At 41.9% G+C, this 14,621-nt stretch overlaps 1 protein-coding gene across 2 annotated transcripts in view; it reads left to right on the top strand.

The window, feature by feature from the left end:
* Ttc5 (tetratricopeptide repeat domain 5) overlaps window positions 1-14,621 on the top strand; it is a 37,385-nt gene that overhangs the window by 2,172 nt on the left and 20,592 nt on the right. The window contains exons 2-8 of one of the 2 annotated variants that reach the window (XM_004644009.2): window positions 8,496-8,628; window positions 9,616-9,827; window positions 10,206-10,356; window positions 10,683-10,774; window positions 13,157-13,213; window positions 13,674-13,820; window positions 14,001-14,215. In XM_004644009.2, the coding sequence (XP_004644066.1) occupies window positions 8,496-8,628; window positions 9,616-9,827; window positions 10,206-10,356; window positions 10,683-10,774; window positions 13,157-13,213; window positions 13,674-13,820; window positions 14,001-14,215 (1,007 nt within the window). The remainder of the gene's footprint in view (window positions 1-8,495; window positions 8,629-9,615; window positions 9,828-10,205; window positions 10,357-10,682; window positions 10,775-13,156; window positions 13,214-13,673; window positions 13,821-14,000; window positions 14,216-14,621) is intronic. The other variant, XM_023704129.1, reaches the window with a different exon arrangement.

The raw sequence follows: 14,621 nt of genomic DNA, 5'->3' as shown, positions 1-14,621 counted from the left end.
TTTTTTTTTTTTTTTTTTTTTTTTTTTTTTTTTTTTGGTACCAGGTATTGAACTCTGAATCCTGCACTTGCTAGGCAGGCGTTTATGCTGCTAAGCTATCTTCCCAACCCCTTTTAGTTTTCTAATTTACTTATACTTTGGGTTTTTTGATGTAAGAGAAACCTTGTGATATTTAAGCATGTGTGTCTGATTGATTTCATTTATGTAAGGCTCCATTTGGACATGATTCTCCCAGTACCCAACTTGTCTGCCTGCAAAGGCATAGCTCAGCTCAGCAGCAGGGCTGCCCTCAGCAAACACAGGATGCCTTGAAAGAGTGAAGGTGAACATGGACTCTTGCAAGCACCTGCACATCTAAAGACCCCCCAAGCATTCACACCAGATGCCCCAAGGACTTTGCCCACTGAAGCATGAGACATCCAGAGAACTTTTGATCACTCAGGTTTACTAAGATCTTCCTGCCTCATGTCCCTTGTCTTTTCTCAATCCATGTAAAAAAAAAAAAAAAAAAAAAAAAAGCCCACTTCTCTTTGCACCCTACAGATGGCCTTTTTGCCCTCTGTGTACATCCAGGCACAATAAATCCCACGCCTTTTCACCTTTACACAAGCCTGGTGGTCTTGGCTGGTCTCTGACTTGTGCTGTTCCTTATAACTTAATGTTATGATCTCAAAGTGCATCTGTTTTCCTATAAAAGACTCAAACTTTTCACTTTATAGTAGAGTGGTACTCCATGTTGTATAAATAACATTTTTTTTTATTCATTCATCTGTTGATGGACATGTAGATTGGCTTTAAGATTTAGCTGTTACAACAGGGCCGGCCAGATAGCTCAGCAGACTAAAGTGCCTGCTTAGGCAGAGTGCAGTGACCAGGGTTCAATCCCCATTGTGCCATTCTGGCCCCACCCCCGGGGCGTGCTGAGCCAGAGATTGAGATTGGGCCTGGTGGCGTGTGCCTGTAATCCCCATGTTTAGGAGGCTGAAAACAGAATCACTATGAGTCTGATCTATGTAGTGAGACCCTGTAGACCCTGTACTAAATACATTTAAAAAAAAAAAGATTTAGCTGTTACAATTTGTACTGCTGTAAATGTGGATATGTATGTATCTTCATCAGATAGTGTCTTTGAACTCTTTTGGAAAGATAGAAAGGGAAATAGCTGGGTTGAATAAAATTTCTAGTTTTAAGTTTTTGAGGAATCTCCCAAACTGATCTCCCGTGGTTTGTCCTAGTTGACATTCCCACTGACAATGTAGAAATTTTTTTTTTCCCTGCAGCCTCACCATTTGTTATTTTTTTTCTTTTGAATATTTCTTTAATAATTGCATTTAAAATTCTTGGGGGCTGGGGAGATGGCTCAGTAGAATAAGTGCCTTCCTGGCAAGCGCAAGGGCCTGAGTTCAATCCCTGGTTCCACCAAAAAAAAAAAAAAAAAAGAAAAAAATTCTCTTTATGGCATTATCACAGTGTAAATCACCTAACGGAGGGAAAATTGTTTTCAAAAAAACTGACCACCTTTGGGTTCACATGGAAAATTCTGCCTGCCTGTACAGTATGTGAGAAAGGTGGTAATAAAGTTTATTTCTTTTATCTAGTCCTAAGCTGTGTAGGACTGACCCATCCTGCTTCTGTGGCCAGAAGTCTACCTTCCTAGCAACCATGAGCTCTGACTTTGTCTAGTTCAGGTAGTTGCAGAATTTAGATGGATGAGGTTGTAGAAAAGGTTTGTCCTTGCTTGAGAAGAACAAACGCTGAGTGTTAGTATTTAGCATTCAGAAATTTGGGATCGGTGTGAGCCAGATTCATGGAGGGATGAACTGAAACAGAAACTGGAGTTTTGCAGACATATCAAATGCCTTGGGGGTTGGTAATGAGTTTGATAGTTAGAAACTTAAATTCATTTGATCCCAAAGGCTGATGTCTTCTTATTTCTTGAGCAATTGGAATCTGCTTCCTAAATTAAGCTGCAGCTTCCTAAGGAGAGAATTTGCAAAGCTTCAAATTTCCTTCCTACAAATTTCTTTCTTTTCTCTGTGCAGCCAAATTCCCATTTAGGCTCCAGTCTTGTGTTTAAGAATTCCAGTCTAAGGAGTAGGAGTGTACTCAGCTTGCAATAGCATTTAAGTCTCAGGTACTTAAGACAGTTTTATGAGGCTGTGGGGTGGGGAAAGACATGAACAGTGCACCTAATTAAGAACTGTCCTCCAAACCTACAAGCAATCAGACAAAAGAAGGCTTGCACAGGAAAGGCAGAACACATGAACACATGTATTTGTATTAATTACAAAGCCCTTCACACTCAGATTTTGTAGGTGAAGTGCTACTGACTCATACATGAAAGTTGCTTTAAGACCCCAGAACTTTGATGATAGCTATTTTTTCTGGAGAAGATGAAATATCAATATTGTTTTGTTTTATGGTACCAGGGATTGAATTTGGGACCTTGCACTTGCCAGCTAGGTCCTTATGCCGCTGCGCTAATTCCCCATTCCTCAATATTGTGTTTTTGTTTGTTTCTTTTTTTTTGTTTTTTTTTATGTTTAGTACAGGGTCTCACTACACAGATTGGACTCATAATGATCCTCCTGTTTTCAGCCTCCCAAGTGCTGGGATTACAAATGCGCATTACCATGTCCAGTCTCAGTCACCATCTCAGTGCACCCCTTGGGAACCCCTGGCTTGGTTCAAAATTAGGATAGTTATTCCTACTTGTTTTCAAGCTCCTGTTGCATAGACTGTTGTTTTCCATCCTTTCATCCTCTGGGTTTTAATCTGTGAATTTCTTTTTGGATTAAGTGTGTTTATTATATAGCATATTGTTGGCTTGGTTGGTTGTTTATTTATTTCTCTTTCTCTTTAGTTTGTTCATTCATTCGTTCGTTCATAACGGGAGTTAAACTGAGGACCCTGTAAGATATCTTCCTGGACTTTTTTTTGAGACAGGACCTCATTGTAACTCTGGCTGTCCTTGAACTCACTATCCATGTGACCCAGACTGGCTTCAAACTTGTGACAGTTCTCCTGCCTCAGCCTCCTAGGTGCTGGGATTACAGACCTGCATCCCATCTACCTGGGTTTTTTTTTTTTTTTCTTTTTTTTTCTTTTTGAGACAGGGTGTTGCTATGCAGTTCTGGCTGGCCTTGAGCTCACTTTGTAGCCTAGGCTGGTTTTGAATTAAAAGTGATCTTCCCTCTTGCCTCAGCCTTACAAGTGCTATGTTTTGTCTGAGGCAGTTTCACTATGCCATTCAGGCTGGCCTTGAACTCAGTTTGTAGCCTAGGCTAGCCAAAATTTCCACAGTGAACCTCCTGTCTCTCAGCCTCTGAATGTTGGGATTACAGGCCCGTGCGCCACCACACTTGGCCTGGGATTTGTCTTTTGGTCCAAATTACCAGTCTTTCTTTTGATTGGGAAGTTGATACCATTCACATTGAGAATTATTACTGAAAAGTATTGACTTATTCCTGGCATTGCCTTACTTTCCTGTTGCTGATTCCTTGTTTTCCTCCGTTCTGCTTAACTACTCACTACTTGATGTTTTTGTTCTTTAGGTATTTTGGTGTTGTGGTGTCATTGTTTCAGTCTAGGATATCCTGGAGGGTTTTTTTGAGTGTTGGTTTAATGATCATATATTTCTTTTTTTTTTTTTTAATCTTTCATTTATTTGGTACAGTGTCTCGCTATGTAGCTCGGACTCCTGGTGATCCTTCCTATCTCAGCTTCCCCAGTGCTAGAATTACAGGTGTGCACCACCACGCCCGGTTCCAGTGACTAGCATGGCCTTCAGTATTGGGGATGGAACTCAGACCTGTGAGCTTGCCAGGCAGGCGCTTAGACTGCTGAGCTATCTCCCCAGCCCTCTAGTTCTATTCTTGTTTTTAAGGTGTCTGTGAATGTATGGTCTTATCTTGTAGTTCTCACACTGTCATCAAATTGGTCACTTCTGCTGCCCATATTTCAATAGAATTTTTTGAAATTTCCTCTCCTGGATTTTTTTGTGATACCTTTTTACAGACTAATTCTTGGCTAAATTGGTCATTCATGTTTTATATCGTTTTGGTTACCTCAGCTAGCTTTTTATTGGTATCTTCTATAAGCTCACCAGTTGTTTTATTAAGTCTATCATCTGTTTAGTTATGTCATGTTTGAACTTGAGAACCCCATATGACCTGTGTTACAGCTACTGACTATTTTGTGTAACTCAGTTGTTTGGCTTTTGACGTTCTCCCAATTAATGTCTTATGGTTCAACTTTGAACTACTTGGGAGTTTTGAGCAGCATTTTGTTGGTGTGTATTCTTTTTTTTAAATGTGTATGTATGCTGAGGTGTGCAGGTGCAATATAATAGAAATAACTTTGTTGCTAGTATGGGTGTCTGTAGTTAGTGTCTGGTTTCCAGTGATGTGTTCTGGGTGTGGCTAGCCATAGATTTTTGCCTCTGTTCCAAGATTTGACCCTCTCTATTAAACTTGGGGAGAGTATATGCAGTATAGTTGTCCCAACACCCAGTTCTCCAGAAATGAAGAGAAGTATGGTTCATAACACAAAGACAAACCAGACATTGCACAGTCCCAGCGCTAGAGAGGCTGAGGCAGGTGGTTCACTTTGAATTTGAGCCCAGCCTGGGTGATATGAGTTCAGTGCCAGCCTGTGCTACATAGCAAGACCCTGTCATTAAAAAAAAAAAAAAGCCTTCCACCACAGCAACCATTGAAAAACAGTAGCCATGTCCCTCTGTTATCCCATGGCTGTGGGCCTCAACAAGAGCCTCAGGTGACTAAGAATGTGAGCAAACCGAGGCACAGCCACTGTCGTGGACACCTCACCAAACACACCAAAGTTTGTGTGGGACATGATCCGGGAGGTGAGTTGCTTTACCCCTAAGAGCAGCACACCATGGAGCTGCTCAAGGTCTCCAAGGACAAACGTGCCCTCAAGTGCATCAGGAAAAGGGTGAGGACACACTTGTGCGCCAAGAGGAAGCACGAGGAGCTGAGCAACGTGCTGGCAGGCATGAGGAAGGCAGCTGCCAAGAAGGACTGAGCCCCTCGAATAAAGCTTTGCAGAAAGTTTAAACAAACAAAAGCCTGGGATATAGCTCAGTGGCACTGCACCTGCCTGACAAGTTCAGAGTCCTGAATTCAACTCCCAGTATCAAAAAAAGAAAAAAAAGAAAGGATCTTATTAAGCAGTAAAAGAAAATTAAAATTAATAGAATTAAAGTAACAAAAGAACAAAAAAGAAAGCAGAGTGAGAAGTAAAAAAAGAAAGAAAAGAAACATACTTCCCAAGCCTCAAGAAACTAAGAAAGAAAAAATCAGTATGTTCAAAGAATTAATGTTTTTGAACTAACGTTTTGGGTTTTTTACCCGCCTCCCCCAAGATCTGCAGTGTTGAAAATCCACCCAATACAGGGAAGGTAGTACAGCTGGAACGCTGTGCCTGAGGAGACCACCCTGCTCTGGCCACTTGAGTTGGGGCAGCACCCTAGGATGCCTCCTCAGTCTCCCCTCAGCCTGTCTGAGTTTGAGTGGCACCCTAGGACCATCCCTATAATAACTCCAGACCAGAGTACTCATGGCCCTTGTTGAGCCCTTTTTCCTGTCTTGTCCTAGAACAGTTTTTCTTCAAGTTTCAGTAAGTTTTTTTACCCCGGGTATGTGCTTTGCAGTTCCTTGTTTGTGGTGCACTAGAGTTTGAAATAGTTACATTGGGATCACTGGAAATTATTACTAAGGCATGTTATATTTCAGCATTCATATTTTTTTGCCTAAATACTGAATTTGCCCTGCCTTGCCTGCTGTGTGATTGGTCAGTGGTGTCTTCTCTTGGACTGTACTCCAGCTACTCCCAGTTTCCATGTCAAGCATTCTCCACCTAGCCTTATGGCCTGTGGGTTTGTGAGGTGCCCCCACCCCACCCAAGATTGCTGTCCGTTCATGCACCCCAGCCTGTGGCAGCCGTCCAAGCCAAGGTATGTCCAGGCTCACACTGGCAGATGGGGAAAGCAAGCAGACCCCTGAGGGCTGTGTTGGATGTAGACAATGGGGTAGTGGGGTCAAGGAGTTTTCTGGATTCAATGTCAGCGCTTTCAGACCCAGTGCTCTCTAGAAGCCACATGAGATCTGCCTGGCACTCAGTTCAGAGCCCTGTGTCCTTTCCAGCCTGAGCTTAAACTTTTCAGAGAATGCTTACTGCATCTGGCCTAGCCCTCTCTTCACTTGTCTGTTATAGCCAACCCCTCCCCAGTTACTGTGGCTTTCTGTTGCTGGGTCTTAATAAGCTCCTTCCCCAGTTGGTTCCTGATTAAATGCTCTTAGTTAGAGTAGGTGCTGTACTGGATTTTTTCTTTAATTGTAGTTTGCCAGGCAAAGAAGCCATTTTCAGGGTAAAACCCCACACTGTTTTTGCAGTTTACAAAAGCTGTGGCTTTTTCTTGGAGCTAGTACCGCCTGCTGGTCCACTGTTTCTTTGTGGAGCTCTTTAGAGTTTATTTGTGTTAATAGAGACAGGTTCTCTTTTCTGGGAATTTTGTTTTGTTTTTTTCCTAATGCTATCCCCCTAACCCCCTGTGTTGTGTTCCCATTCTCCTGCTTTTCTGTAATTTCTAATTTTCCTGTCAGCTTCTTGCGATTCCTGGAGATCTGCTTCTTTTTTTCCTTCACCAAGTTGTTGTTTTGTAGGTCCTAGAGAGAGGCTGTATTGTGCTGCCATTCTGTATAATTTTTCATCCTCCTCTGGATAGAGTTTTAAATTAGGTATAATCACATCTGTATTTTGTTAGAGACAGGGATGATAAATTAATTCATTAATTAAATATAATGGGAGACTATCATGTTCCATCCCCTGTACTATGTTCATGTGTAGCCCTAAACAAAACGGATAAAGTCCCTTCCATCATGGCATTTGTCTTGTGGTAGGGACAGACAACAGCAAGTAGGCCACATAATTGCAAATGATTGGTGCTATGAGAGAGAGAGAAATGTGATTTAACAGTGGAGGAAGGGTTGAAAATACTTGGTTTGGGTGGATACAAAGAGCCTCTGAGAAGTTGTCTGAGGTCTCAGTGATGACAAAGAGTGAGTCCTGTAGATGTCTGGGGGAAGAGTTCAGGCACAAGGAGAGGCCATGTAGGAGCCTCCGCTTGGAACTGAGCTTGACAAGTTTGAGGAACTAAGTGTGGCCGGTGTGGCTTCAGTCTGGTAGGAGGGAGTGTGGTAAGAAGTGACGTTTGTATCAGGTCAGTGGTAAGGCCCACCACCGTGGTAAGGTTGAGTTTTATTCTATCTACGATTGGGAACTGTTTGAGCACTTGTGATGTTTGTACATTTCTATCAGCTCACTGACTACAGTGAAGTAGATGGTAGTGTAGAAGCAAGGTGGCCAGTTAAGAAGCTGTTGCAGTCATCCAGGCAAATACTGAAACCTAGATAGCTTAGTCTGGATAGTCATAGTAAAATGGAGATAGCTTAGTCTGGATAGTCATAGTGGAATGGAGACTGTGAATGAATTTAGGGTGTTCTGTGTAGGTAGTCGATAAAACTTGATGTGATTAGACTGTGTTTTGCTGCTATTTGGTTTCAGGAAAGAATGAATAGGTAGTAAAAAGCTAGGTTGGTATCACTAGAAGACTCAAAGTCATTTAAAAGAGAAAAGAGAACATTCACTTGTGAAAAAATGCAAGAAAATTAAAGATGAGTTGAGGGGAGGGCAAGAAACCCCACAACAAGCATTTAAAGAAACAAAACCCCGCAATAATACCATGGTGACCAAGTTCAAATCATTCTGTTTGTGGTGGAAAACAAGGCCTTTCTCACTTGTTTATCTGCATGGAAAGCTCATGTTTTATTCTCGTGCTCTAGTTTTAAATATCAGCATGTGAAAAATCAGGGATTTTGGCTAAGAAATCTTTTTTTTTTAAATTTTTTAAAAATTTTATTCCAGTACTAGAGATCGAACTCAGGACCTTGTGTTTGCCATGTAGATGCTTATGCCACTTATGCCAGGCTATCTTCCCTGGCCCTCTTTGTTTTTTTCTTTTTTTGCCTGTGCAGGGAATCAGACGCAGGACCTCACTCATGCCTGGCAAGCACTGTTCCAGAGTTTATGAAGTCTAGTGTTAAGGCTAAGTTCCAGTTTTATTCTTTGGAGAGTAGCACTGCACAGACTGATCTTTGCTTTAACTCAGGGTGCAAAGTATTTCCCTTCTCGTGACTATACTTTAAGAAAGCTTAGTCGTATTGGAAACTCTACTGGATATGGGAATCAGAGTTGTCTAATAGTGCAGAAACTGGCATGGGTCAACTTGAGACAGTGAGAGTGGGCCTGGGATGCTGGCTGCTCTCTTGTGATCTGTGGCATTTGATAGACCTGCCCACTTACCTATTGTAAGAAAGTATTTCTTAGATCAGAGCTGGGATGGCTAGTCACTTGGAAATTTCCTAGTCAAGTAGTCTCTCTCCTATTAGTGATATCATTCTTCTACTTTCTAGGAACTGGTGGATGAGCTCTATTCATTTCGAGACTGCTATTTTGAGACACATAGTGTTGAGGATGCTGGGCGGAAGCAGCAGGATGTACGGGAGGAGATGGAGAAGACGCTGCAGCAGATGGAGGAAGTAATGGGTAGGAGCCCTGAGAGTATGTGTCCCCTTCCTTCCCTGAAAGGTGATAGAGTTCTGCACTTTCACTTTAGACCATTTAATAGACTGTGACTGCTGGAGGTTGGAAGTGCAGAATACCTCTTTTAAGAACCCTTGTGTGGGATAGCACCTTTCATTCTTTTTGTTGTTTTTTGAGATAGGGTTTCACTATCTAGTTCACACTGGCCTTGAATGCACTTTGCAGCCAAGACGGGCCTCCAACTCACAGTGATCTTCCTGCCTCAGCCTCTCGAGTGCTGGAATTACAGGCATGTGCTACATCCTGGCAAACTTTTCATTTTTTAACCTTTTCCTAAAATTTGATTGTAGAAATGGTGTGAAATAAAATAGCATACCTTCTAATTGAGGTGGTCAGGTGATCTGCTTGACCTTCTCCCTGTTTACTTCCAGTGTAGTTTGCCGTGGTCATGGTTATCTTTGAAGCCATTACTTCCTGCATTCGGTCTTCACTCTCGTCTGCTCTGTGCTTGTCTCTGTTGTCTCACCCTTTTTCTGACCTCATCTCTGACTGCTTGTTATTGGGGAACATTTCATTTCATTCAGGTTGGACTGCTCAGTCTCCCATGAATGGGCCACATGTATTTCTGCTTCTGTGTTTATATCATTTTCTCACCTGGAGGATCTAATAGTTTTTATCCTTCCCCTTCTTGGCTTTTTACCCTTTTATGATGTGCATGCTATATTCTTTTTATTATTGTTTTAATTTTCAGTATATATGCTTTGTCTTCATCAAGTTGTAAACTTCCCTGAGTGGAAACAATGCTTTCTTTATTACCCAATTATTTAATGTAGTATTGTCAACATAATAGGCATATGTATAAAGATATTCCTCAACTCTTTTCCTTTCTAGAGCTAGAATGAGGTAGTTTCTGCAGAGACTACGCCTTGGTCTTGCAGTGCCTGGGCTTTTCCATTTCCCTTTCCCTTTCCCTTTTTCCTTTCTTCCTAGGTTCCGTCCAGGGCAAGGCACAAATTCTAATGCTAACAGGAAAGGCACTGAATGTGACTCCTGAGTACAGCCCAAAGGCAGAGGAGCTTCTGTCAAAGGCTGTGAAGCTGGAGCCTGAGCTGGTGGAAGCTTGGAACCAGCTGGGTGAGGTCTACTGGAAGAAAGGGGATGTTGCAGCTGCCCACACCTGCTTCTCAGGAGCCCTCACCCATGTGAGCCGTCCTCCATCCCCTCAGAAAACAGATGGGAAGGATGGAGCCCCTTTGGCTCTCTGAATTTTGGTGGGACAAGAAATATTGGTCAGAATTGAGCTAGAATTAGAACAGAATCAGAAAGGAGGAAGGGGGCCAGTGAGGAAATTAGAGGTAGGGCACTGAAAAAGGAAAATAGTGATGGGATTAGGTTCAGAGGAAGATGACAAGTGAAGAAAAATTAGTGATCAAACTGACCCTGGTATATGCCCATTGAACAGCAAGTGACAGCAAGAATTAAGACCAAAAATTCGATTTTGGAGAAGGTTAAGGTCAGAGTAGACTCTAGAAAGGGGAAGTAGAGTCAGGGAGATTGAGATGTGCCTTTTCCATTTGTAGTGCAAGAACAAAGTGTCCCTACAAAACCTGTCAATGGTGCTTCGCCAGCTGCGGACCGACAGTGGAGATGAACATTCTCACCATGTCATGGACAGTGTCCGGCAAGCTAAGCTAGCTGTGCAGATGGATGTCCTTGATGGCCGCTCCTGGTGTGAGTGCTCTCAGGAGCGTGTAACACATTTCTTGTCCTTTTTTGGGGGAGGGGTACCAGGAATTAAACTAAGGATCTTGCACGTGCCAGGCAGGCACTTGTGTTACTGAGCTATATCCCCAACCCCTTACTAATACATTTCTAAAGTAATGGTTCATATTACAGTCATCTAGTGCTATGTATTGAGCTGACTGAGGCTGAAGCCAGGGTGTCTTTGTTTTAAGAAGCCCAAGAAGTATTTTTATGAACCACTCTTGGAGGATGACTGGAATAGGTCAGATCTTAGCCACACGCTCTCAAATGTTCCACCTCTGTGTCTCTTTCAGATATCCTGGGGAATGCGTACCTTTCTCTTTACTTCAATACTGGCCAGAACCCTAAGATCTCCCAGCAAGCCCTCAGTGCCTATGCCCGAGCAGTGAGTACTTATGGTCACTCAGGCCAGATGCATAGTGGCAGAAGCAGAAGCAAGACTGTTGTAGTCTCTCTTTTGGTTCTTTAGCAAACAGCAAGGGTAGCATTTGCTGACACCCTATATGTGTGGTTTTGTATAGTTATGTCTGAAGAGGTGGCTTATTTCTCCTTATAACTTGAGTGTTAGGAACTACAGTACTTAAAGTGTGATATTTTGATGCCAGTTAACTCCTTAAACTGTATGTTTGTCACGAGCATGTGTAACTAGGTCCCAGCGCCCATCCCAAGATGTTCATCTTTGTTTTATTTAGTTTAATTTAGTTTAGTTTAGTTTTGTTTTGTTTTGTTTTGTTTCTTTTTGAGACTGGAGTCTTGATATGTAATCAGTTTAGCTTGAACTCCTGTTCTTCTTGCTTCAGCCTCTGGAATGCTGGATTATAGCCATGCACCTGTTGCCTGGCGATATCTTTTGTACTGTGTGTGTGTGTGTGTGTGTGTGTGTGTGTGTGTGTAGCCCATTAAAATAATGCTTATTATTATTAAAACATTCATTTTAAAGAAAACTAAAAACTCTGACACATGAGTATAAGAAACCACTATCCCCGGATCATTAAAACATGCAACTCTTTTTTTTTTTTTTTTTAATATGGCCCTGTGATCAAATTTGGGAGCAGGTGCTTACACTGCTGAGCTGTATTCCCAGCCCTAAAAAAATACAGCTCTTTATTGCCCACAGGTGACAAGAAAACAGCACTGTAGAGCCGTTCTGCCTCATTTCCTGGAATTAATTCACTGGAGCTCATGTTTTGCTTACTTGTAACCACCTCTGTGTCAGTAGTTGGAGGCTCCTTCAGGCTTGGAGTGTCCGACACCTGCTACTAGGAGTTTCACATTAGCCTTCGAAGTGCTCATCTTTCTTTTGCTTTCATGTTTTCCTTGATCTAGAGAATTGGGTTTTTTTGTTTGTTTGAAAATTGGTTGTTGTTTTTTAATGTATTTAGTAGATCAGACTTGTAGTGATCCTCCTGTTTTCAGCCTCCCAAGTGCTGGGATTATGCCACTATACCCAGTCTCAATCTCATCCTGACTCGGGGGCAGGGCTGGGGCCAGCACAGCTTGTAGTGCTGGGCATTGAACCCCAGGCCCTGCACTCTGCCTAAGCAGGCACTTTAGTCTGCTGAGTTATCTGGCCGGCCTTTTTTGTAATTTAATTTAATTTTATTTTTTGCAGTACCAGGGATCAAACTCAGGATCTTGCACTTGCCAGGCAGACACTTATGCCACTGAGCTATGTCCCCAGCCCCGAAATTGGTTTCTAACTTGACCATTATTTCTTTTTTTTTTTGCTTTTTAAAATTTTTCTTTATGTGGTTGTATAAAGAAGGCAGCTGCTCTTTAGTCATGCTTGCAATTCAAGAACTTTTTCTGGTAGACTTTAGATAGAGAAGTTGTATTTTACTCTAAGTTATTAATTTTGTGAATGTTTATATTTCAAAGAACTTAGGTTTCAGACTTTTTAATTTGGCTTCTGCTCATTAGTTGCTTTTAGCCCTTAATATCTTCACACAAAACTCCATTTTTAAATATACATGAGTTATTTATTTATTATTTATTGTGATACTAGGGATAGAATCGGGACCTTGCACTTGCCAGGCAGGTGCTTATGCCATTGAGCTGTCTCCCCAGTCCTTGAACTGATAATTTAAAAACTTTTAATTTGTATTGTCTGTGCTTTTGCAATGTGGTAGGCAGTGCATAGAATTTAAAAAATGAACATAACAGTTTCTTCACAGTACCTTTGTCTGGACTGTCCTCTGGTTTCTGGACATCTGCTTTAAAGAATCATGATTTCATGCATGTCTTGAGAGGATTTGGCTATAGAAACATGATTCTGCATGTGTTTGGAGCCAAGCTTGTGGGCAGACAGAATTCATTGAACTGACACTATTTCTGTCCTGGGCATTCCTCATTTATAGCAGCATATTACTATTTGAACAAAAAATTGGGCTGGGGCGATGGCTCAGTGGAATAAGCGCTTCTCTGGCAAGCGCAAGGGCCTGAGTTCAATACCTGGTTCCACAAAAAAAAGAAAAAAAAAAATTATCAGAATGCTTTCACATATTTCTTCTTATTCTATCTTTATAATACTGTATAGATTAATTATAACCATATTTTAGTTTCACATATGCAAACAGCTCCACATCCCTTAGGCTTCGTAGGCTGAATAATAATCAGATTCGCATGTGGTTATAGTAGAACAGTGTGAGCGTAGGGAGCGTTTTCACAAGGAAGAAACTCAAGTTTTTCTAGTGAGAGGAAGTATCTAGGCCATGTTTATCCTTCATATGGAAGCAGGATCCACTGATGATCCTTTTTATCATTCTAGGAGAAGGTCGACAGGAAAGCTTCCAGCAATCCCGACCTTCATCTGAACAGGGCAACGGTAAGACCCATAAGGCGTAGTCACCTGCAGGCCAAATAAAAACATATTTGGTGTTCACCTTTGAGGATAACTGAGTATACAGGGTTAGAGCTGGGTACAAACTGAGAGAAAAGTCAAATTATTTCTAAGAGGTAGTTCAGTTTGACTTCATTTTCTGGTGGAATCATTAGAGGGAAAGGAGAAGGAGAGAAGGAATATATGGTTTAGAAGTCTTCTAAATTAAGTATAAATATCAAAATAGAGTGACCCAATATCTGCAGTATAACTATTTTAGAGTTTGGAAATTAGCTTCCATCTAATCACCATCTTGGCCAGGAAGAAGACATGTATGACAGAAGAGGAAAATAACTGGGAAGGGAAGTAATCTATTTCTCTGGGTTGTATCCCGTTTTATCATTCCGGCTGCATAATTTGTTGGATATACTTACAATTGGGAGGTTTTGGATTACTTTTTGCACAGCTACATAAATATGAAGAGAGTTATGGCGAGGCCCTAGAGGGGTTCTCTCGGGCGGCAACACTGGACCCTGCCTGGCCGGAGCCCCAGCAACGGGAGCAGCAACTCTTGGAATTCCTCAGTAAATTAACCAGCCTGTTGGAGAGCAAGGTAAGGATGTGCCAGGGGAGAAACCTACTCCTTAATTCAGTTGTAGGTCAATAAAATAAGAAAAGAATAAGAATAGAGTGGTAATCTCACAGAAGTGGGTGGGTGGGACAGAAGGACTAGACCCTCAAGGACTATACAGTTTTCAGCTTCTTAACCTATCTGTGTACCATCCCTTTGCAGGGAAAAATGAAGGCCAAAAAACTGCAGAGCATGCTAGGAGGCCTGCGTCCAGCCCACCTGGGCCCATGTGGCGACGGGCGCTATCAGTCAGCCTCAGGGCAGAAGGTGACCCTGCAGCTCAAGCCCCTGAGCGCACTGCAGCCTGGTGTGAACAGTGGTGCTGTGGTCCTGGGGAAGGTGGTGTTTAGCCTAACCACGGAAGAGAAAGTCCCCTTGTGAGTTTCTTGGCTTTCTTCTTTTTCTTCTGGACTAATTGCTGTCATGTCCTGATCTTTCTCTGGCAGTTGAAGGCCTTGCCAGCAGTCTCAGATGAGTGACTTCTTCAGTCTCTCTACAACCTTTATAGATTTGATTATTGCTTTTTACCCCTGAGGGCAGTACTTTATGGATTATTACATTCATAGCTCAGATGTAACAAGCATGTTTTGTTAGAAAATATGTAAACCTTAAAATTTTCCTGCCCATTAGAATATATATATGTTTTATTGGTACCTTTTAGATACACATAATGATAATATTTATCATAGGAAATTTGTTCTGGTACATGGTAGATCTTGATTCTTCTTTTTTTGCAATTTGCCTTCCCTCCTTCCTGTCTCTCTTCCCCTCCTTATTTACAAA

This window comes from Octodon degus, unplaced genomic scaffold (genome assembly GCF_000260255.1).
Source record: "Octodon degus isolate 3935 unplaced genomic scaffold, OctDeg1.0 scaffold00189, whole genome shotgun sequence".
NCBI lineage: Eukaryota > Metazoa > Chordata > Mammalia > Rodentia > Octodontidae > Octodon > Octodon degus.
Note: the sequence above shows the minus strand (reverse complement) of the source record. Positions and strands in the feature narration are given on the sequence as shown.